At 37.2% G+C, this 25,895-nt stretch overlaps 1 protein-coding gene across 1 annotated transcript in view; it reads left to right on the top strand.

The window, feature by feature from the left end:
* The first annotated feature begins 14,604 nt into the window (after positions 1 to 14,604).
* LOC146138100 (extracellular matrix organizing protein FRAS1-like) overlaps positions 14,605 to 25,895 on the top strand; it is a 66,246-nt gene continuing 54,955 nt past the window's right edge. The window contains exons 1-2 of the mRNA XM_083394283.1: positions 14,605 to 15,157; positions 18,608 to 18,639. Coding sequence (XP_083250409.1) covers positions 15,100 to 15,157; positions 18,608 to 18,639 — 90 coding nt within the window. The 5' untranslated portion in view covers positions 14,605 to 15,099. The remainder of the gene's footprint in view (positions 15,158 to 18,607; positions 18,640 to 25,895) is intronic.

Genomic DNA, 25,895 nt, shown 5'->3' with positions numbered 1-25,895 from the left:
CGAGATTTTACTCACGTTGGACGAAGTATGGTACCGGGATTACGTAAAAAGCACATCACATGTTATAATTCATGTTAACGAACGTGTGCAACGTTCCAAGTAAAGACTTATGCGTTACAGCGAGAAACGTGATTTTATTTCTATGTTCATGACGTAACAATGTCACTGTTTTCCCTTCTAGTTTCGCAAATAGTCATATTAGCTGTGCATGTTTTTATCCAAGTTAATCCGGGATCCCTAACAAGTTGGTACATTTATTGTGGCTATATTTCCTTGTCGCTAATGTAAAAGCAAAATTCCATTTGAATAGGATTATTATTTGTTTGTGCTAAATTATGAACATCTGTATTTCTGTTAATGTAAGACTGTAAATGCTCGTCTGCCATAGCCGTGTATGACGTCACAGTTTCGCACTGGCGAAGCTAAACGCCTAATATCGTTCTGCTCAGTACTCGATGCTAGTACTGGGTACAAAAAGGCTTGACTGTGTTACATGATAATTATGGTCGCCGATTTATCATTGCTCGTACCTACGTTGAACGATTAACAGTGGGTCCAAGTTTGAAGCCCGACAATATTGATGGGTTACGGAAGCTTGCACGTAATTTGGAGGAATGTAATGTGAGGTTACTTTTCTGGCATAAACAATTTAAATATTTGCTCAGTATTGCTAAACGTTTGCCATTTAGCATACAACAACGATGGAAAAGCCACGCCGGAAAAATTGAGCTTGTCGGTAACGAACCGCAGTTTCGGCATTTAGTGAAACTCGTGCAGAAGCCTTGTGGACTCTGGTTCTAACTCCACGATGTGCAACAGGCATCTTCTCGGGCTACTTGAAATAAACGGCGTGGAAATCGAGTACTCGCTTTCTACTGTAAACGTAAGGTCTATGTCAAAGGACGGTGCAGTCGTCAAGCTAGCCGCCAAGTCCATAGACGGAGAAAATGCTGTCAATTTGCCTTGTGTGATTACAGTTGAAAGCGCCCAACAGATGCAATAAGAAATGGTCACACTTGAAGGGGATTGAATTTGCGAAAGCATCTAACGACGAAGTGCTACTTCTAATTGGTTTAGACGTGCCCGACGTGTTTTGGGTCGAAGAGGACCGAAGAGGGAAACGAGGTGAGCCAAGCGCTATATAGACGGCACTCGGTTGGTCACTGTTTGGTCCCGCTTTGTCTCAACCATGCAATCTCGGTGTGCATCACGTTAAAGTCAGCCAATTAAATCTGTTATGCGATTTGCTGCACAAGCAAGTGAAGAAGATGTGGAAAACGGAGTTCAAGGACTCCAGTTTGAGTCCCGGCGTAGGGATGTCTAAGGACGACAAGTACGCTCTCAAGCTGATGAGTGACTCTGCGAAACTGAAAGACCGTCACTACCAGCTGCGGTTGAGGTGGCGCGCAGGCTCACCGAACCTACCGAACCGCATACAAGCGATGCAACGACTAGGATACCTAAAGTATGGTACTTGGCGCATCACCCCGTTCTAAAACCGGGAAAGGTGATGGTAGTGTTCCATTGCGCTGCAAAGTACCGCAACACGTCATTGAAGGATCCCGGACCCGATTTAATGAACAGCCTTGTAGGTGTACTGTTAAGATTCCGCCAAGAGAAAACTACATTAGTTGCTCACGTAGAACCTATGTTCCATCGAGTGAGGGTCGATCCAGTGGACACCAACGGCGATACGGCTAAAGAAACTGTGGACTACCAAATGGTGGTTCACCTGTTTGGCGCAACGTCGTCGCCATGCTGCGCTAGTTTCTGCCTTCGACGGACCGCAGACGATAATATAATAGCAAGGATTTTGCCGCTGAAACTGTTGCAACAATCCATGAAAACTTCTATGTCGACGACTGCAAGTCTGTTGCAACTCCTAACGAGGCAACAAAACTAATCAAGGAACTCCGCGAATTGCTTCAGCGCGGTGGTTTTAATTTACGAAAATGGTTAAGCAACTGCGAAGAGATTTTGGAAGCCGTTCCAGTAGGCGACACAGCCAAGTCATCGTTTCCGTTAAACGCCGAAGTGGAAAGAGTGCTAAGCTGGAATTTTCGGACTAATGCATTTTAGTTTGACGTTAATTTAAAGGCAGAAACCTGCCACGAGAAGGGGAATATTGTCTGTTGTCAGTTCCACGCTTGATCCTATGGGATTTTTTGCACCTATTGCGTTGTAGGCCAGAATGTTTCTGCAAGAGCTATGCAAGTAAAGGCTGGGATGGGAAGAAGAAATGCCGGACGACATCGCTGGTGCGTGGCACCAGTGGGTCTCTGAGTTGCCAAATTTATCCAGCGTACAAATTCCCAGATGTTGAAACCAAACGACCTAGAAACAATTAAATACTTCGACTTATACCGTAATAAGAATATCAAAGCCCAACAGAAGTAGGGCTTTGATATTCTTATTACGTCTTACTACAACCTCCAACCATTATGCTTCAAAACGACTTATACCATTTCGCGGATGCTTCATCATACGGTTATGGAACAGCGTCGTATTTAAGAGTCGTTGACTATGAAGTTCGAGTACGCTGCACTATTCTGTTCGCTAAAGCGCGCTTAGCTCCACTGAAAACCGTTTCGATACCGAGGCTGGAGTTAACTGCAGCTACCCTTGCTGTGAAAATGGACCAGGTTTTACAAAAGGTATTGAATCTGAAATTTCGAACCTTCGTAGCGAATCGACTCAAGAAGATAGACGAGGGTTCGGATGCATCCCAATGGAGACACGTGCCGACTAAGCTTAATCCAGCCCAAGACGCGTCCCGGGAGTGTTAAGGCGCTCATGGAGAGTAACCGCTGGTTCAAAGGCCCGCCGTTCCTGTATCGGGGCGAAACCCAGTGGCCGTCTTGTCCGCTATACGCCAATGAACTACCAGACGATTTTGTAAAGAAGCCATAGTCGGATGTGAAAGTCCACTTCGTATCACAGAATCCCAAGTGTTTAGATACGCTGCTACATCGTTATTCGTCATGGACGAGGTTGAAACAGGCTGTAGCTTGGTTGCTGCGTTTCGTAAGTTACATACGAAACAAGAAATCGAAGTTTGCATCATCGTTGACTGTACCTGAACTTAAGACTGCCGAACTCGCAGTGATCAAGTACGTGCAAAAACAAAAGTTCTCAGCAGAAATCCGGGTTTTGGCGCAGTGTCAAACAGAGCGCGGCGCTGGTAAGCGCGGGCTAAAGCAAATGACTTTGCAAAAAATGAACCCGATGTTGGTCGAAAGGGCGCCTTAATTACGCTTCGGTGTCATACGATCTGAAGCACCCTGTACTACTGCCACACAAACACCACGTAACGGACTTGATTATTGAGGATCACCACCAAACAGTTCGCCACTCTGGCATGGGCCTAACAAAAACTTGCTGCGCAAAAGATATTGGGTCGTTCGCGGAGGAGTTGCTGTACGACGAGTGCTTGGAAAATGGATTTTCTGTCGCCGTCGAAATGCGCCCAGCGGACAAAAAAAGATGGCCGACTTACCGCGTGAGCGCATCACGCCCCGCCATTCTCATTTGTGGGCGTCGACTATTTTGGTCCGCTTATGGTTAAACAAGGCCGTAGCGAAGTCAAGCGCTACGGGTGCTTGTTAACTTGCTTAACGATACGTGCTGTGCATCTTGAGATCGCACACTCAATGATGACTGAGGGCGTCTAGTGTAAACCAGCTTTGACTCGTTTATTGACGCGCTTCCCAGATTTTTTGGTTGCCGAGGAAAACCCAGAAAGATTTTAGCGACAACGGAACAGACAACGGAACAACTTAACTGAACGCAACTGGACAATGGCTCAACTCACTCAACTAAAATAATGTAACAGACAGAAGTTATTATGCTGAACTGTTAATATTGTACCATGGACTTTAAGCTATTCCTGTAAGTTGATTGCCGTTCTGATGTTGTTCAATAAACTCAGATACGTTTAATACCTTGCTGTGGCTAACCTGCTGAAACACGCAACCTTCAATCAACCTTTCAAACCTTTTCAACCTTTAACAAATGGAGTCGGACTCAAATCATAGCAGAAACCAGCATCAGTCTTTAAACTAATATCAGTTTAGCCCTGCAAATGGTGACCACCGCGTTAAGGAATATCAATCAGCATCTGGAATTAAGCGCTGCAATTAAGCGTTAAATTTAAAGCAACAAGTTTTCAAGAAGAAAATCATTCATCATTATTGGATCAGGCAAATAGTTCGAACCTCGCAACTTCACAACTAATTCGCAGCGTTCATCCGAAGAAAACTAACAACAAGAAGAAAAAGACGGTCTACGAGCAACGAATTCTCCTCATCATTTGTCTTGAAGAACGCATTGCTACGAAATAACCAAATGTTCACAAGAGAACAAGCGCCGCCGATAAAAAAATTGAGGAAATCGCACTGCAATGATGCAAATCGCAATTCGTCGCTGGATGTCTTAGAAACTTTTGCTTAAACTGCTAAATAAACAAGGTGAAGTTCGATCTATCTTACAAAATATATATTAAGAATCTAAGTTTAACGCCGATCGAAAGATCTGTTGATTTATGTTGTGAAACACGATAAATAAGTGTAAAAATATAAATGTTAGAAATGCGCATATAGTTTACAGTTTTATTAACAGCGCTAAAACTTGTAAGTATTGATTTTATTTTGTTGTGCACGAAACAATTTTGTGTTAAATTTCCAAATTCTTGTAAACATTTGGTATGTTTTTGGTTTTAGTTAGGGAAGTCTGAATCAAAGTACGCACAACGCGTCTAGTTAGGTAGATCACAAAAACACGAGACGTAAAATACCTCGTAAAAAGCATAATGATTTATCTAAGCGCGACACATATGATTTAATTCGTGCAAGTCCAAACGCGAATTTAGGGATAAGCCCATTACCTGCCTTTGTTAAAAGCAATAGTGAAAAGGCCGCAATTTAGAAACGTGTTTTCATGTACTGCGTTTGTTTGAAACTAACTTAAACGAAATGTGCTATTTAACAACAACAAAAAATTACAAATAACTGTTTTTCTTTAGTTTTGTTTTTCAAAGGTTTCCATTGCATTGTACGGTTGTGGACGACTGAACTTGACAAACAACAGAGCGAGATGTACAGCAGTTCCTGTTGAACTTCGAAATACCAACGAAAGATTTTTTCACCTTGCTGTTACATGTGCCAAATTTAACACTTGATTTTGTTTTATTATGTTAATGTTGTTCGCAATTTTAAGCACAAATCTTTTATGGCTGCGATAGATAATATGTAGGGGTCGTATTATTATTTATTGATATTATTCGAAACTAAGTTTTATAACCAACTTTATGACGTGACGCAAACGCAGTCCTGTCACCATAAAAAATTGGCCGCGTTAAGTAACAGAAAGATGTTATTTCCATGCCGTGAAGTTAACACGTCTCTGCTAAACAATTATATGGCTAAGCGATGTGTACAAAAGCCAAACGAGACTTAACGAAAAGGGATCTTGTCTTAACTTACTGAACGCAACTGGACAATGGCTCAACTCACTCAACTACAATAATGTAACAGACAGAAGTTATTATGCTGAACTGTTAGTATTGTACCATGGACTTTAAGCTATTCCTGTAAGTTGCTGGCCGTTCTGATGTTGTTTAATAAATTTAGATACGTTTAATATTTTGCTCTGGCTAAGCTGCTGAAACACGCAACCTTCAATCAACCTTTGATCTACCTTTAACAATTGAAATCGGTTTCAATCCAGCATAAACAAGCATCAGGCCACACAAATTTAGCCCTGCATAGCCTATAACCTGAAAAAGAAATGATTTTTCTAAGGAAAATTATGTATTGAAAAAAATTATTTGACGGCTTGTTCACCTTAGGCCTATGTGTTTATACAAGTGTATACTTCAACAGGGGAGACATGACCACCGTGCTTTCTGAACTCCACTAAATCGAAACTAAACATACTGTCGTAGCATTTCAAAGTGCATATTGTCAGGTCGCTTATACATTTATTGTACATTCACATAATTCAGCATAGTTCGCTTTCAATAAAATAACTTACAGCGCAGTAAAACACGTGTTGCCAGTAAGGAGTGCATCGTTGACTGTACTTCTGTAGAATTCGGATACAACTAACGTTGCAGTAAAAGGGAATGCGTTGGGGATTAAAACTAGCCAGTCAACGAGCAGGATGCAGGGAACTGGAAATACGCCAGAAAGACTTTAGCACACGCACAACAAACTCAGTACTGCAAATAACAAATACAGACGCTGGTTCGCTACACAAGTTTTACATTTGTTGGACTAAAAATAGCAGGTTTCTCAAGTCTACCTGTTTTATGACGTCAAATTGTGGCGTCATCTCTAAACAAGAAACCCTTGTCTAGTTGGACTGTAAACGTAAACGGTGTTCCTTGTTTGCGAAGAATTAAGAAATAAAAGTTAAATAATTCTCACGAGAAAATTTGCCTTTCTGTTTTTTCAGTGTAAATTTAGTCAGAAATAGTTAAGCAGTCTGTAAAGTAAACAATATGCCGAAAAAAAATAATCCATAACGGCAAATTTTCTCGCGCGAATTATATTGACATAAAAATTCGTCGTAATTAGCCGAAACACATTTATTCCGCAAGAATTTGACAGACAACTAAATACCTCTTTAAGTTACATGTTTCGTGACCTCACGCACTCACATGAGGTAATGAGACCACAAAAAATGGTATATCTGGTTACTGTATGAAAGCGTCTCATTTTTAAGCCCCCAAAATATAACACCAATGATGCTAATGCACGTAACCGGTGAGGTGCGAACAGGGACGTGCGGTCAGGGGAGGCAGGTGAGGCACTCCATCTGGCAAAGCAAAAACGTATATTAAAGAGATGGTTATCACAGAATATAAATTATTTGCTAAAGTATAGTACACATTGCATGTTTTTGGGTGCTTTAATTTGTTTGAATTCCTGTAGTACATACCGCATCTCCCGCAAATTTTACGTTTCTATACCTAAAGCGTGCTTTAGTTTTTCCAATTTCTGTTGCGTTATTCACATTAAGCGTTCACAATCGTTGAAATACGCGAAGAGAGGCAGTGCCAAGCTGTGCCTCTCTTCAGATCAGTGGTTCTTAAACTGGGGGGCGCGCCCCCTTTGGGGGGCGTGTGAGGTTCACAAGGGGGGCGCGAAAAATTGACAAACTTTGTATGAATTATGACTAAACTTAAAGGTGAAGTGATATTTGAATGGACAACATCGAATTATATCACATTAGTTTTTTTCTGTTATGTAGAATATTCCTGTTGATTTTAAGGTAAGTATTTTCGTTTTGTGACGAGGTGATTCCACAAAAACTTTATGCTAACGCATTAATAACGTGATTAAGTTACCCGCTCTGATTGGCCATTCGAGGAAAACATGGTGTGTGCCGCACGCACGTGCGCGATTAAAAACGATATTTGGTAATACCAAAATTTGTTTAATTTGTTGTACTGTTTAATACAGGGGTCGGCAACCTACGGCCCGCGAGCCGGATCCGGCCTGCCGATGTAATTCATCCAGCCCGCCGTCGCTTTTACAAATTAGACACGAGTTCATTTCGCATACTTTTTGACTATTTTAACTACGTAAGTGCAAAAAATTTTCGGGCTTCGCGCGAATGTTCATTATACGGCCGGTTTGTTCACGGTTTGATGCTCTGTTTTCACCTAGATCAGCGCTTCTTTACCGTTGCGCCGTGGAAAACCGCCAAGTGCGTCACGGAAAAACGAAAAACTTATTCAAAATGTTAGACATATGTTTTTAACATTATTTTTCCACAATGTAATAAAAACTTGCAAGAAATTTGAAACAAATTCCGATATACCCCAAAAAAATCGCGCTCGCTTCGCTCGCCAGGTTTGCCTTCACTTCAAAATTTCACTTTACTGCCTCCACGTAATCAAACAGGTTTTTAGGTGCAAAAACGATCCGATGCCCGACTGATTCACATTTCTAACATGAAAATAACACAAGTTTTAGTTATCATTTTGTGCGGCCCGCAGAGATCTTTCCTAGTTTGGTTTTGGTCTGCGACTAGAAAAAGGTTGCCGACCCCTGGTTTAATAAATAGCTCAATTATTCACAGAGAGTAACTCGTGTTAACAGTGTTCATTATTAGAAAATACTGTTCATTGTTACGTCACACACTACCAAAGTTTATGGCTTTTTAACTATTTTGTTTTCGCTTTTGAAAAGACTTTTGGCGTATTGCGTTCTGTTTTATCAGGCTCAGTTAGAAACTTTTACCCAGCATGTTTTTTTTAGTTTTGCACTGCAAGTTAATGTTGGCAAACCGTAAACAAGCAAGATTATGAATTTTTCTTTTTAGTAAATATTTAGTGGCTGGTAAACATCATTTGCCTACTACTAAACCTACTGTGGAAACTCATTTAAGAGTTGTTTAAAAGTCTTATTTTAGCTACACACAATTTTTTTAAATGGCCAAGCTGTTGTTTATTAGCCGAATTGCTATAATAAACATGACCTATTTTAAAAATTCGAGCTGAGTTTGTTAAGATCTTAAATTTACTTCTAAGAGAAAATGTAAATCCGCGAGTGAAATACAAGTAGAATACCCAAATATCCATGCTTCAGAAGTGGTAGAATTTCAATAGGGAGCAGAATGTTTAGGTCACAACCCAGGCACATATATGTCAGTTTCATACAAAGGTAGCGCGGATTTAAAATCGCACATCAGTTCTGATAAACTTAGTAAAATTATGTAAATAAAAAAGCGCAAAATCTATGTCTTGTGAAAATCAGAATGCGCCGTGCGTCTCATCGCACCATCGAAAATGAAAATTTGGGTAACTTAAACTAGGTATATACAAAAGCATTTTTCACGCAGCACATTACGTCACGTTGTGACATAACTGTTCGAGGTCGTTTCCGAGTTTTTTTTAAGGTTCCTGTCTGTAGTTGGCCACTGGACGCGGTAAATTTGTCAGAAATTTCGCGTTCAAAATATGGCAACCCTAGGTTATGCTCTGAGGTTAAAGACGCATTGATGCAACTTACCTGGAAATAAATTTCTGTTATGCTTTATGTTTTTTTTGATTTTGAAACAAGGTGGGGCGCGAATTTGGATAAAATTGTAAAAGGGGGGCGTGTCTCAAAAAGTTTAAGAACCACTGCTTCAGATCCCAAAAGTGCTATGCACTGCATTATGCGTGCTTTTTTCTTTCCCTATTCTCTCGGAAAACATGATAAACGATTTAGCTAGGATTTGAGGCATGCCTCTGTAGCGTCAGAAGTAATAATTAGTGGATAATTTGGAATTTATCGTATTGCATATTTTTACCCCGTTTGTTTTTACATAAAACCTGTCTTTTATCGCTATGACGTAATGGAAATTTACCGTTATTTTGCCGCTCGTAAGAACTTGCTAACCAAAACATTCCCAGCAAAACGCGCCGTTATGTGATGATACACATTTCCGCTGCCCTAAAAAAGTTTTTTCGTGCTATGACACGTAACCTGTTTCCGTCATGCGAAGTGTAAATATATTTATGTGTCGGCGTTTCGATATACCAGTTGGTCGCCAGTTAAATACAGAAAGGTTGTGTTGCTTGCCGGCTTCTAGCTGGTTTGTCCATACCAGCCAACAAAAACTGTGTGGATTTGTAATCTGACTCAGACAATCTACATTGTAGAAGTTAGGTCGATTCATCAGGCAAATACATTAATGAGGACTCATTAATCAAAACCTACTCTCTACAAATTGTTGCCACGCGAGTGAGGATCGAAGAACTCAAATTTCACACATATCTACAAGAAAAGTCGTCGAACGAAGCTCAACGAAAAGATGTGCCTTCATCTGTACGACCCACCTACAAACGACCGCCTGAAATCCATTGTTTTTGGAACCTGCAAGAAGCTAGCTGTTGGAAGAATTGATCTCGTCGAAAGATACGTCGAAATACGCTCCATATCGTCAGCAAAGCATTTACTTGGAATACGGAATACTAAATATAAACAAGCGTTGCCGATGAACGACAGCACCGCTCGGAATTATGGAAACCGCAATTGCACATGGATTTCACAATAACTGATTTTGCCTAGTTTATCAAGGTGAAAAGCTATTATACTTTTGAAAATATTTAAAAATAAATAAGTAAAATTACCGACCGAAAGGTCTGTAAGTTGCTTTTATGTGACTCTTTGTTAAACCATTATGTATCGCATTTCGCAAATTATGTATAGTCTATATCTATGAAGTCTAAGCTTAAACGTCGATCGCACGATCTTTTAATAAATTTTAAACGAGCTTAATTTTTGTTCTTGGAGCTCAATAGTTTGAAATCAACGCGTTAAACTTGTGAATCACGACTTAATTTTGTTGTGCACGAAATAATTTCGTGTTAAATTTCCGAATTCTTTTAAACATTTGGTACGTTTTGGGGTTTTGTCTGTTTTTCTCTGATCAAACGCAGCCGCGTTTCGCAACACGAGTTTAAACATCTCGTATCAAGCACAATGATTTATCCACACGCGAAACATTAGCTTTCAAATCACGCTTTTAGGAACACCCCACTTCCTGCCTTTTGTTGAAAGCAATAGTGAATAAGCAGCAATTTAAAAACGTATTTTCTTGTGATGCGTCGTTAGTTTTCAAAACTCACATTGAACAAATTGCGCAAACTAAAATTTTTTTGCAAATTTATAAGAAGATGTTGCTCAATGTTAAAAATCAATAGAATTTAATTCCGAACAATTAACTGCCCCTCCTTTCTTTTGTTTTCACAGTTTCACGCTTTTCACCATGTATGATGATAGGACGTGAGCGAGACAAAGAGACAACAACAAAACGCCTGTCGTTCGTTGACTTATCGACAGAAGAAAACATCTTGTTGTTGAACGTGTTGCTAAAGGCTACAACTCGTGTGACTCATTGCCTTGTTCATGTTCATTTCGCTCAAATCGTATGAAGCACTTTCTAACAAAAGTCAATTGTGTTAAAAAAAAAAAAACAGCAACCTTTCGGGTATATTGCGAAAATCAGCCGCCGTGTTATATTCACGGACGGCAACAAATTTTGTGTGCGAGTATTTGTAGCGTCATAAGTAATAATTAGTGGATAATTTGGAATTTATCGTATTGCATATTTTTACCTCGTTTGTTTTCACATAAAACCTGTCTTTTGTGGGGGGTGTGGGTCAGATTAATGAGTCTTCATTTATATAATTGCCAAGATGAATCGACCACACTCCTACAAGATTTGAGATGGCCTGTCTTCGTGAGGCCATTCAGGTCCAATTCTTTCCTTTAGTTCAGATACATGAACAGTCAATTTTGCTGTCTTAGTAAAAGCTGTAAAGCCTTCCCGCACTAGGCAGTACTGGGTGATACTGGTTAATTTATTCGATTGTGCGACTATACTTATTGGCGAAAAAGATTTCTAAAATGCACAGGAAATATTGACGTAGATATTCTTACGATTTTCAATAATAAATCACGTGACAACAAGGCGTGGTCTAAACCTTTTTCTCACTTATTTCTGACGCGAAACATACAAATTTTACGTCAAAATGCGATTGCGAAACAGCTTCTGACTCCAGTTAAATGTCAACAGTTTGAAAATCACACGACCGGGGAAACCGACTAATGTTCAGACCGCGGTGTTTTGAAACATATACAAATAAACGGATGTAAATACCTTGACGCGTAAAAATTGGTGTCAGCAATTTGAATTTTTGCAATTCGCTGCAAGGATATCGCAAACATTAGCATGTGGTTGCAAGAAATCTACGTAACGGAATTTTACCGAAAACTTTCCGTTTATCTTTTGCACATTGGCTGCAAGGAGTAACGCAAACATTGAAAGGATTGCAAAGAATTTAGGCCATAGATTTTTACTGAAAATTTTCCGTTACGACACATCGATTAAAACAAAAATTCTCTGTGTAAACACAATATGACGAAGTGGCTACTATAAATATTCCCACGCTAGATTTTGGAACAGCTTGCATATCAAAAGCTGGTTATTTGTTTGTGAAATGTGTGTGGACACGTGGACGCGAAAATTGTTCGAAAGTTTTCTCTTTGGTGCCTGAATTAGCAACCGAGGACTTTGATGTCAGCGTTCGCTGAGTTGCTCGACACCTCAAATGTGACGTCCCAGCTATGAAACCTTTCTACATTGACTTCTTGCAGTGTAAAGGATTGTTTTTTTTTATAAAATTTAACTGAAATGGAGGAAAATTTACACTTTCAATCGATCTAGAGTTAGAGTCATAAATAAAGGCAAATCTGTTTCACATTTAAAAGGTTTGCATCAGACGACTGGACAAAAAAATAACACGCAACTTTCAAAAAGATTGGTAAAAAAGGAGTGGATGTGTGACTGTCATAGGCTCAACCAGGGGGCCACAGATGCTATAACCCCCTAAAAATGTATAAATATTGTACTGTAGCATTATAAGCAGTACCACAAAAGTCGATCACAGGCATGCCAGAATTTCAATTGTCATGGACTGTTGCGTCATAAATTATTAAATTCGCTATACTTATTGATGTAGTTTTACTACTTTTTAGTCATTTTGTTTTTGCTCTCTGAATAGTTTTTGAGTATTGCGCTAACACTTAGTAAGTTGCTGCTCGAAACGGTTTGCTAGCGTATTTATTTGTGTTCGATACGCAGTTCATACAATGGCAAAAGCTAAACAACAAAAGTTTAAACTTTTTACCCAGCCCCCCACCTTCCTAAATTTTTGGCTGGCTACGCTACCGGTGGCTGTGCTTTAACAAAATCGCCTTTTCTACTTTCCCTGTTTCTTGTTTTCATTTTTCTAATAAACGTGAAAGCATGCCGCTAATTTTTTTTATTTTTATTAGTACGATACCGTTTTTGTGATTGTTAAAGAAAAGCGTGGCTTGAAAAAAATAGTGCCTCACCATCTAGGAACCTCACCGCACGTCACTGGATGCGAACGACATTCATTCTACTTCATTCCATCACAGGTGCTTTGGTGGCCTGGTCTAGGAACGTGTTGTAGCAGCAAACAGGTAATTTTTCCTGATATTACTCCACTGCGTTGCCCAGTGAACGTATTAATGCACGTGACCGGTGTCCACTGACGTGTGACCAAAACCCAAAGAAGCGATCTCGGCGTTATTCATTCTGTACTATTCGGCTCGCCGCCTTTGTTATAGTGTGTGGTTACTTAACTAACAATATCAACTGAGTGAAGTGACTCTGTCTACAGTTCTAGCCAGCGCCCGGGTATTTTTATGTGTCAGTGAGATATATATATGCGCCAGAAACGTGTAATAGACTTCGGCCCTCGCCTTGATGGACCAGTTTCTTACTTAACTGTGCAAAATCGTTAAGTATAGTGCTCTTAGGTCTGTGTGTTGTTGAGGATGTATTAATTAAAAGAGTAAAATATTACAAAAAGGGCGCTGGTCCAGAATCCTACCACACCGAAAATAATATTTGGATTAGCGTCTGGGTTTGGCCAATCTGGAAAGTATAGTAGATTTCGACGAGATCTCGCGGGTGCACGGCCGAAAAAATCCGGGGGACCGGGTGCAACAAAGGTCAAAAAAGGCACCCAAATTCGCACACTGTCCAGGTCGATGCACACTGTCCCGGCTGGAAAGTAAGGCTTACACGGCCTGATTTGATTGCATTCTATTTCCTTCCCTCCATATATCTTTGGCGTGGAATGCTTGCCAAAAATTACGCCAGTGACGTCATTTGGCTTGAAATATCGCTAGCCTAGTGGATTTACCAAGAAAAATTTGTCTTTTTTGCGTATGTATGGTCCTATTTTGGCGTAGAATTTCCGCCGCAAAAAGTTTTGTCGTGAATCTATGGTGGCCACAAATTATGGAATGCAGTCATGCTACACGGGGGATTTATTTTAAGTAAAATGCGGTCAGCCGCGAAAAATCGCTCATACGCGCAAAACTTACTTCTGCGTTAGTGGTTTTCATCATAGTACTGCATTTTCAGCCATGCAAGTTTTACAAATAACGTAATTAAATCCATGCAATTTCAATTTTCCGCGCAATTTCAAGCTGCAAAATTGGCACTCTGTATTGCATACATTGCATTGTAAACGTATGCCAAACAAGCGTTTAACATATTTAGGGTGTAGTTCAGATTTTTTTCGGCGTGCACGTTTGAAAGGTTAGAAAAACTCGCGTGTGCACACCATACTTTCCACAGATACTTAACACACCTTTCCAATAATACTTGACCCACCCATACCCAAAAGCTAGCTCGCACCCTAACCCAATAATGATAGCAATATAAACTCCCTGACAAAAATGTGGTAGGATTCTAGACCAGCGCCCTAAAAAGTTATTGTGCTGTCTATGTGTTTCAAGCGATTGACTAAAAAAAAAAAAATAATAAAAAAATTGAAGAGTGACATTCCTGGTGCAGTATTCGGAACCGGTTATAGTGTGTTAATAGTTGCACAAGTTTTATCAGTAACCTTATTAGCTGCTTAAACATGTACCCAGGAAATATTTCACTGAAGCAATTTGTTCTGCAGCATATCCCTATAAACCAGGTTTTTTAAACTTTTTGGGATAAGTGTTTCATAGCAGGACACATTAATTGAGACTCGCTTATAAATAACTTAATATAATCGCATCTAATAACATTGCCAAAAATTGCCATTCTTTGAGTTCATATGGTGAGATTTCCTTAAAACTAGCTTACTAAAATAAAAAAAATATATACATAAATTTTTGTCTATATAATAATGTTTTCAAAATTTTTATATGAAATAAATTAAATAAAATATGTCTATCACGACAAAAAAAGGTTGTTAGTGTTTTCAAAATTTCACTTTATATTAATTAAAAAATATTTTGTGCTCAATGAGGCCTTTGTTGCCCCCTTGCAAAGTCTCTAATCCTCCCCGTGGGCGTGCGACGCCTAGTTAAGAACCTATGCTTTAAACTACCTTTAATCACTATATTCACTTTTTAATGTAACACAATTGCATTTTAGAGCTGCTCGCACTTTTATTTTATCCTGCTTAATTTTGGTTAGTGTAATTTTTTATCAGCATAAAGAATATAAATGCAGTTCTGGAAACCATTCAACACAGCAACTTATTTTATGAAGATATATTGATTCACCATGTTGTGGAGCTGGTGTGTAACATTTGCCATCTTGGTTCGTTTCTCAACAATACATGGTAGGTTTGTTTTGGCAATATAAATGCAAATAGAGAGTCACAGTAAAAACTGAGGCAAAGTTGTACTGTAAAAATAAGAGACAGTGTGCACAAATTCATAAAATATAGTTATATATACATCAATTCTCAAAGAACTTATTTAAAACTGAAGTAAACACATTAATCTATGACACATTATTTTATTTAATGTAGTTTATCCCTTATTTTCAGGTAGTGAATACTTTCAATGTAAGTGTAAAACATGCTGTTTTGTTTGGTGTAAACAATACAAAAAAGTATTTATTTTGCAGTAAGAATGCATAAATATATTTATGAATGTGAGTGAACCTGATCATGCAACTGTGGTTCAGAAAAATACCTATTTGATTCAGATTTGTTTCAGAAAACATAACCATATATACTATCTATGTAATAGTCTTCATATAATGGAGATTAACAATATTTTTAGCATGTCATGTACAGGTTTAAAAAAGCTATATATGTATTAAAAAATATTTTCTTGGGTTAATTATTTGGCCTATCAATACCAATGTCTTTTTCAAAATTTAGATTTTAAGCTTTAACTAATTTCAATAAAAATAAATCAATAAATTTTTATAATTTATTTCTTCTTGCTAAAATTGTTACTTTCCAACCTAGTGTAAGTTGTATATCTAGGATTTGTAAAAATGTATTGAATATTGAACAATATATATCAGGCGAAGTTTTTTTGGTAGTGATTTTACGCTGTGTCTTTGTTATTTTTTCGCAATTCTTTTACATTGCAACTAAACTGTTTAGAAAAAGAATTCATAATTAACCTACTTCTTGTTTTCCATTGCCATTTAGTAGATATTTATCTTATTGATATGCGGACAACAATGTCAACCAAGCAGTTTTAGGAATTTTCATAAATCCCCCAAAATAACTGATTTTCTGCTTCAATTGGTGATGACGCCAATACACTAATACAGTACGCCACACAACAATGACTTGTTTAAATAAATGTATTCCTAAAAGGTCATATATTTGTAAAAAAAAATATTTTAGTTCAAAAGTTGTCAAAATTTTAGTATTACAGTTTCCAATTTATCATTTTAAGGTCAAAAAATAATCACCCTATTTATATGTATAGAGTATTCTCAATCGATCGATCATATTTGTTTTGCATATAACATAAAAGTAAAATGTGTAGTGTTTTTGTACAAACAAAAAGAGCAAGGGTCCCTATAAAAACTAGTGAGTGTATTGTCAAGTACAGGATTTCATGACGGGGTAATTTAGGCCAGTCCATATTTTAGTGGACTTTCGATGCAGACACCCTGAAACTTTTTAGGTATCTGCGTTAAGAATAGCTACCTTAAGTGAAACAAAAGCCAATATTCCGCTTTCTAGCATTTATGTTTAAATGTCAACAATGAATTTATGTTTAAATGTCAACAATATATACTGTTGTCTGTAGTGAAATACTTCATGGCCAACCTTAAACTTTTTATGTTTGTATAGGGGCTGCCACTAATCCATGTTGCATGAGCTAGGGGGTCAGTTAAGCATATTACTGTTAGCCAAACGCAAAACACTTGGTAGTCTGGGTGAAATGTTTAAATCGGAGACAATAGTTTAGGCCAGTGGTCAGCGAACTATGGGCTGAACTCCGTAAACCAGGGTTTCTCAACCGTGGCCCTCGGCTCCCCTGGGGGGCCACAGAGCTGTCATTGGGGGCATAAGTCTCTAGCAATGTCGTGGTATTGCAAAACCTGTGTCACTATTTTTATTTTTTATTAGATAAACTCAAACTTAGTGTTAAACCTTCTTTGGCCTATAACGCATTTTTTCTTACACGATACTACTTGCTATTCGTGAGATTTGCAACAGTGGATGTCAACCTTGCTATTCTTTATCTGCTCGCCGAATTGCCAAACATTGTTACGTCACATAGCCTACAACTAACATTTGTGTTTTTCTAGTTCACTTAGTATTAACCATACTTTCAGAGAAGTTTACTATGGAAAGACGTTTTTACACAAAGCATAAACAAGGTTTTGTGTTATCGAATTGGCAAATGGCATGATAGTTACATCTTATTTGGCTTCACAAAAGTAAGACGAGACGACAGTGATTGTGCGCAGAGTCTGCACTGCTTGGTAGTGACTAGTGAGGTTAAATTCGATATTACGACCCTCCAAACTTAAAAATCATTGTGATAAAAAGCATCCCCGAAGAAAGAATAATGATGCCGATGTTATTTCTGCCAAAAGAATACGATTCGACCAGGAAGTGACTTTACCTGATTTCGGATTTTAAGTGCATTTATTCGTTGGCTTTCGTTCAATGGAAGTGTTGTTTTATTAACCTGGTGAAGTTAAATAAGTGAACACACGTTAAACACAAGTATAGCTATTTTTTATAGTCGGGGAGCCACGAGCATTAAAAGCCTTTCGAAGGGGGCCACGAGGCACGAAAGGTTGAGAACCACTGCCCTAAACTATACTAATAGCCAAGTGTAACTGCGATAAACAAAGTTTTTTTGTGCTTTGCACGAACTTTTATTCCGTTTACTTTTTTTAAGAATCTTTTTAGCCCTAAGGCACTATGCATATTATTGCACCTTGCATCGTGTGATAGACTTTACACTTCCATTTCCGTTAAACTACACCATAAATGCCGTTATTTTGAACAATATTAAAATCTCTTTTATGTGCCGTATGCATCACTTATCCTTTTAAATAATTTTTTAACAATTTAAACAAATACCCATAATTGTTTGCGCGGTATGCACAATTAGAGTGAATTTTAGCTGCACGGTTGCTCTCGAGTTAATGGATGATTAAGATATATTATATCATGACATAATTTGTAACATTATTCTAAAATTTGCATGCCCAAACCCAAACATAAATCCTGAATCCCTTTCTTGTTCTCGTTGTGGTTTTACTAAGTGGGCCTTCAGAAAACTGAGAAGAGTATTTTGGGTCGATACAAAAAAAAATTGCCGACCACTGGTTTAGGAATTTCTAGATGATGGAATACTAACTCTACTAGTTTGACCCTGGTCCTAAGTCTACTAGTTGGACCCTGGTCCTGGGACAGTCCTTGAAGATTTTGGGGTGATCCTGCAGATTTTATCTTCCTAATTTTTACAATACCGTTAACAATTTTACTTAGAAACAACTTAAGCTTATTTTTTTATCCAGGGTAAAATATTTGGTGAATTCATAAACTGTGAACTAATTTAAGTCAAAGGTGAACGTTTTTTGGGATTTTTTTTTCCAAAAACTCTTACCACTGTCAGTTTTTAACATGTACACATTTAAAAAAAGTTACATGTGGTGGAACTATTTCACAGGATGTGATATTTATTTTTAAATTGGGACAATATATTTGTCTCCTTAAAAACTTCATGCTAGGTTTTCTAATTAAAAAATATATTCTAAGCTTAACACATTTCTTAATGTACTTTTATCTTTTCAGGATTTTGCCTTCAGGATGGCATTACAGTCATGGTAAGGGCCTCTTTTGACTTTATTTTACTTAAAAAATTTCTTAAATTTTTTGTTGTTGTTATTATTAAGATAACACAAGGCTAAACATTGTACTAATTGAAAAACAAACTTTTTAAATAAATACTTTTTACAAGAACTTGTAAATGCAATCATAGTATATAGTTATTTATATAAGTTTTAAAAATGTAACCGCGCCCAATACAACTCACATGAGATTGTTAACGAACACGTGTAGTCACCCGTGAAGTTATTCAGACGGTGGAGAAACACGGAAACGCACGAATCCAATTTTCCCATGAATGCGAAAAAACGAGCGGAAGTCTCGTCTAGATATCGGCACTCAAAGTGCCTCACCTGAAGCCGTGTGAGAAGTTTAAACGAGTTAATACGACATTTCTAAGAAAACCCAATGTTTGTAGCTGTTTTAATTCACAAAACTGAAAATCTGCGTACATGTTTACGACGCTTATGAACAATAATTTCATTTCTATTTGCGCTATGAACACTTTTAAAACCACTGCAGCAAAACCTCTAATTTTATTGTCGCGGTTTGTTTGACTATTGTGTGGCTTAAACACTCTTTCTAACCGCCTTCTTGTTCTTGTATTTCAAAGACAGGAAACCATTCTTATTTCGTCACTTAAACATGCCAACACGCTAGGCCATAATAAAGCCACCCAATACCTCGGGGCTTCAGCAAAAAGTACAATTTGTCTGTATAGGTAAGGATCTCCTGTTCATCAGAAGGTGGTTTCTCACGTTTAAAATTTAAGTAATTAGTTGTTTTGATGGCGGATGAAACATAACGATTTGAGATTCTGCACTCGCCGGTCAACAAGTGCATTCGCTCCGAGCGATTTGACGCCTAACTGGCGAGTGTCATCAGCAAAAATTGGTTGTTGTTATCAGCCGACTGGTAGTCTTAAATTGTTGGTCTGCGATAAGTGGTTTCAAATCGTTTACCACATACGCTTGACCAAACTCACGCACATAATAAAAAAGTCTACGCATTTAATAGTCCGTTAAACCATCGAAGATGTCTCAAAAGTTACTTCTCTGCATCTTTGCTTAATATTTTGTCAAAAGCATCCACTGGCCGTATCCTTAAAAGGTTTTATTTTATGTGTATTTCGACGACCTATTTTAGACACAATACGGATCATTGCCTTTCGGTTATATGCTGAATTGCCACAGGTAATTATTAAATCGTCGGTAAAAAAGCAAGATATAAGCACACTGTCATGTTATGGTTTAAGATAATATGTAATGGTGATTAACAGGGAACAACTTGATGACCACCCGAGAACGATTTGGCACCGGGATTACATATTTGTTTTAAATGTGACACCCATCGATTAATTGCCGCTTTCACACAGGCCGATTCCATATAGAGTTTAATGGTTATGAGAAAATATATTTTTCATTTCACACACAATCAGCGGCTAAAAGCATAGGAACGACCAGCTGCCAGTGCCATTGCTTTTTTAGTATTATAAGCTATCCGATCAATGCAAAATACAAAAAAACAAACATAATATGACATTTCTTTTACCGAACGTGCAGCTCCACTTAGTGCAACGATTAGTTGAAGTAAAATGTTTTACCACTTAACACACTATTTTCGCACTATTTAGCACTCTAGTGAATAGCTTGCGCTATACGTAACATTACTTTTTAGTAACAGGTTAAATTTCCTTTTTTAATATCAGCGGCAATAACATGTGGCTCAGGCAAATGATGCAGGGTACAACATAATATGTAATAGTTATTAAGAAGCCATATGTAGGGCCTAATATTGTTTCTGCTTTCACAAGTGTCGCATTCTAATTTAATTGTGAAAAAGTATTTACTCGACCCATTTTATACGCATCACGGAACATTGCTTTCGGTTACATGTTAAATTACACATTCATTTACACTTACACGGAAATAAACATTTTTTTAAGCTTGGTAAGTAAACAGGAAGGGCTGTCGTTCAGAGTATAGTACAGAAGAATTACGCTTTTCAGCGACCCCAATAGATTACTTTCGAAACTTGTTTGCTTGATGTACGCCATCCACAAGGAAGTACTGTGCGAATTATTTTGTTGTTAAAATTATATTTTGGTCATGTTTTTCGCATATTTTCTTATACTGCATCCTTTATAAAACGATGCAACCCTTGAAATCTAGTCTAGATTATGTTTCAATCGAATTTAGGCCATGATGGCCTGCGGCGTGTGGGCAACAAAAGCAATTGGTTTACACAAGATTAGATCTGTGGTTTCCGGTTGTATTATAAGAGAGTTTAACAAAGAAATGTTTTACACACATAATAGTAGACGTAAGAAACATCTCTTTGGCTTTGTTTTGTTTTGATGTAATTATATATGTCCTACTTGCGATAAAAGTTTTTCTTGAATTAGTTTTAGTGTAATAATTAGGCAAAGCATTAAGTTAGTGGCGACATTGCGTATATATTTACTGTGTTTCTTCATTTCTTAGGTTACAATTACTATCTTGTTTTCGACGAACTTGACTGGTCTATACATTTTTAAGTTACTGATGAATAATTTCACCATTTAAATTTGCATGTTTTTTATAATTTACCGTTTGCGTGTGTTACTTTAAATATTCTAAATTGTAAGCTTGCGTGTTATTTGCCTTTCTGTTGCACGATTTTTGATTGCCAACATTTATCTAATTTTGACGTTTAATTACTTTTCTAGGGTTTGTTTTTTTACTACGTTACCACAGTCGCTTGTAAGATATTTTGAATAAGGCTTTACTTCGACTGAGAAATGTTGAAAGTCATAATAGTAAAAGGGTGTCAAGAAATAAAATATTTCATTTACTGCTTGCATTGTTTTTTGATCCAGCATTTGTTATGTTTTATATAGATTTGCGTCATGCATTTAGAGAAATTTAAGCTTTACGACATTCATCGCTGTGCTTTGAAGTTTTAAAGTTACGTTAAGTGATTCGTTGTTTGTCATACGTGTTATGCTACTCCTTTGTTGCCGTTGTTACATCTGTCACTTTGATAAGTAATCCTCAAAATAAACTACATTGAAGTGTGGCCAACGGCTTCAAATATGTAGTTTACTGTATGTGGATGATATACATCTGTAGTGACTTATATAATGCGCTTAAGTTGAGTGCGTAAGAATGTTTGTAGAGGTATTTGTTGCCACTGAACAATTTACTTTACTCATTCAAAACAAATCAACAATATTTTTAAAACCTTCTTGACGTTTCTTAATAATGCTAAAATCTTTTTTTATAATTGTTGCTTGTTAGTATGCCTATTTGTAACACGAAACTTGTCTTTTCTAAAATATGTTCACGGCACAATTAAGAGTTTATTGAGGCACTGTTGTCACAGTTTGAGATGTATGTCTGTCATTAACCGTACTCCTTCGCTAGAATTATACTTTTGAATATTTAATTTCTTGATTTTAAAAGGCTACATATGTTGACATATGTTTAGTTCAGCGGCGCACAACCCTCTAAATTTTCATGGCCACTACGAGCGTTGTTTTGTTAGCGATTGTCAGGGAAGAATCTAAGGTCGTATAATTGAATTGCGTTTAAGAAGTATGAGTTAACAAGTAATATAATATCTAACGATTCTACTTTCTTCTATTATTTAAACATGGTTGCAGTACATGGTATATTGATTCAGGGGCCAACGTTTATTTTTAATGTTCTTTGGCCATTAAACTACATTCAATTTGCGTGCCATTGTCATATCAAATGGCGATTATCTACTGTCAGAACGCTCCTTTTACATTTTATTTAGTTTTAGTATTGGCCAGGTGTCCAGTACGAACAATAAATCAATGGCCGCTCGGTTTCAAAGTACTCTTACTTTTGTAAAATCCGAACTTTGTAGAAATAAAGGTTTGTTTTAAAATGTAATCTTTTTTTTTAATTACTTATTATACTAAATGACAATTAAAGTATTTGCTTACAATTTTATACCCACTTTAGAAGTTCCAATTGTGAGTAATTTGTATCACAAAAATAGCGTTTTGTAGAAGTCTTTTTATTCATATTACCTCGGTACATTAGGCCAGAGCTACATCTAAATTATTGCTAGGAAGCAATTCACTTTGTATATAATGTAGATAATGCCGTTTTAAGGAACCAATTACGTCAATATTGGATGCCAATATTGCCTAATATTTCCGGCAATTTGTTACAATATTTCATGTTTGTAAAATTCACTGTCGCAACTGGGATAAAAGTTTGTGTTGATTTAAGATCTAATTAGCCACATTTTAAATTTGTGTTACCTCCAATTATTTTGGTCAATAATTGTCAGGTGCCCGAATTCTATACTACATAAAAACGTAATTATATACCAAGCCTCCACTGTAAAACGCAGATAAAATACATTCTAAGATTACTTCACGGCAAAATTATATAGCAACATTGACCATGCATTGACCAATGGAACCCTCATTTTAAGAGAGAAATACTTCAAAACAATTTGGAAACGTTGTGTTACGTGCCTAAAAAATAAATTTTTCCATGACGCATTTTAATTTGTTACTATGGTTTAGCTTGTGAAGGCTCTATATATTTATACATTGTAATTCCTATAAACTTGCACGGAACAATCATTGCTTTAAAATATCAACCAAATAATTCCACTTTACTGTTTACTTTGTAGTTTAGCACTTTGGGCTTTGCGATAAAACTTCCACATCCATTTAAAACATAAGTAACAAAACGATTTTAATGTTTAGTAGCGAGTTGTCCTAGGTACGGCGACAAAAACGTTAACATGGGCTTTGTTAAATCGCCCGTTTATCTTCGTTTACTAATTTCAACTGAAAATATATTGTGGAAAAAGTAGTGATACGTTACTTGACGTTTTCTCTCATTCTACTGTTGTTTGCTTCTAGTTAAGTAGTAGGTTTTGTCTTGCGTTAAAGCAGCAGCATCCGCGTATCCAGTTGTTAATCGACCTAACCTCTTTCGTCACTACCGCGTTGGTGTCCCTTTGAGGATATCAATTTAGAGGGGAAGTGTCACTGTCGGCTAACTGGCAGTTTTATGTATTTTTGTACTTTTACAAATGCTACTGAGACGCTAGAATTCTAAAATTTCTTTGTGTACTATAAAAATCTTTAACCTCTGACAATCAACGCAAAACGCCATTATGCCAGTTAAGCTTGGTAGAAATGCCTAAACATTTTTTCCAAAAATATAACGTGAAAGGTGATCGAACTTCGCAAAAAAGTCCCTGGATTGTTTTAATACCTTATAATGACACTATCTATATTCCCAACGGGCTCCTAAATTAAAAAGGCTTATATAAAATTGATATTGGTTTCACACTGAATAATATACTTTGTCTAACAAATAGGTATATTTCACTAAATCGATTAGTCCACGTTATGATTAAGGCCAACAATATTTTTTTGATAAATGACATAATATTTGCAATTTTCCTAAGTAACTTACGATTGGTTACATATCGACGATACACAACTTGCTTGGTAAATAGTTATGACGTCATACATTTAAGAAATGTAAATTAAAGTGAATAAGCCATTTAGACATGATAAAATATGCTAAAACTTCATAATTAGCCACATTTTATTGTTATAGTATATAAAAAAACAAAGACAGTTGGAACAAAAGAAATTAACTAGGTGAAACTAATTAGAGACACTTTTTTAGTCTGCCAAATTAGAATTAAGAAATAGGCGCAACAAATTTGTTTATTTTATCGTTTTGAGGGATTTATGTATATCAGACCAGTGTTTTCAAAGCGTAGACGGTCCCGCCCCCCTGTGGGCGGTATGGAGTTACAAGGGGCGTTTATTAAAATTATATCGTATAGCATGCCATACTATGTAAAACAAGCTACATTTTTTTAATTATAAAACTTGTTTGCCTACAAATATTTTTATAAAATTTACTGTTTAAGCTTGAATATCGGGGCAGCTAACCAGTAAGAAACCAATAGGTCTACTTACTACTTAAAACTCACTTTATTACCTTCCAATTGCCACACACACCTAATAGGCGAAGTTGTACCGCACAGTGACCATCATATACAAAAGCTGAATGTGGTTGTCTAACCCTGTAACCCTGTACAGTGTATTTGTCAAAGCCTGTAACGTTTTACAATGTATTTTATTATGATTGCTTGATGCCCACTATTGTTGTTGCATGACAACGACAAAATTGCTTTATGAACGCGTAAATTTGATTACTGTAGTGTAGACCGTTAATGTTCAAGGTTTGGTTTGCGCGCGGAAGTTGCAAATAAGACGCGCTGCTAAGTAACATTTGGTATTGTTTTCAAATGGCATAACATTTTACTTATGCCGAAACGTTTGCACTGAAATTTGAAATTATGGTATGTGTTTTCATGCTTCACGTCTTATTTGTGATCGAAAGGCGTTAAGCCTATACTGTAAAAAGCAATGGCGCTGGTCGTCCCCATTCTGTTTGACGCTAAGTGTGTCTAAAATAGGTCAATCTAATGCCTCCCCACAATCAGAGTAACACCTTACAGCCTTTGTGAAAGTGGCATTAATAGAATAGTGTGTTTAATTGTATCAGACTTATCTGCGTGACCCTAATGATTCTAATTCTTTCTCACGGAAATTCTAATAAACTTTTGCATTTTGTTAAAACAGTATAAAAAAATAAAATTTAACGTAAAAAGCAATTTTGTGTTTTGTGTTTACAATAGGTAACTAAAGGAAAAGCTCGAACGCGATGTGACCAATAAATCAATCATTCGCGTGGTACTGGCCTTGTGTAAGCTTGTTGAAGTCGCATGCTTTAAAAAAATATTGGCGTATTTAACACCAAACAAAATTGTCGTGTTGTATGTTTTATATATACGTAATCCTGGTACCATACTGCGTCCAACGAAAGTAAATCTCGTTTGAAATTGAAAATTGGTTACCATTAAAACCGCCGCATAAAATGCAGTATTTTGCGCGATGACATAAGTTGGAAAAATTAAAAGTTATTCTTATTAAGGCACTATACTTAATTTGATTTTTATGTCCACGCAGGTAATTGCGCTTGAAAAAACAAAAAAAATAAAGTTTTACCATATGTCGCGTGCGCGCCCGTGGAGAAACAAGCGCACTTTGACGTCGCCGCTCCTTTTGTTAGGCTCCGATTCACTACTCCCTAACTCGAGCGCACGCTTCTTTTTGTTAGCCGATGACGTTGCTCTGTCTGCCTCTTTAAGATCACATGCCAGCGACCGTAGACGGGCAAACTTTTGCCATTTATTA

Source organism: Ascidiella aspersa, chromosome 7 (assembly GCF_963924565.1).
Source record: "Ascidiella aspersa chromosome 7, kaAscAspe10.2, whole genome shotgun sequence".
Classification (NCBI taxonomy): domain Eukaryota; kingdom Metazoa; phylum Chordata; class Ascidiacea; order Phlebobranchia; family Ascidiidae; genus Ascidiella; species Ascidiella aspersa.
The sequence above is the reverse complement of the archived record's forward strand: the minus strand, read 5'-3'. Positions and strand labels throughout refer to the sequence as shown.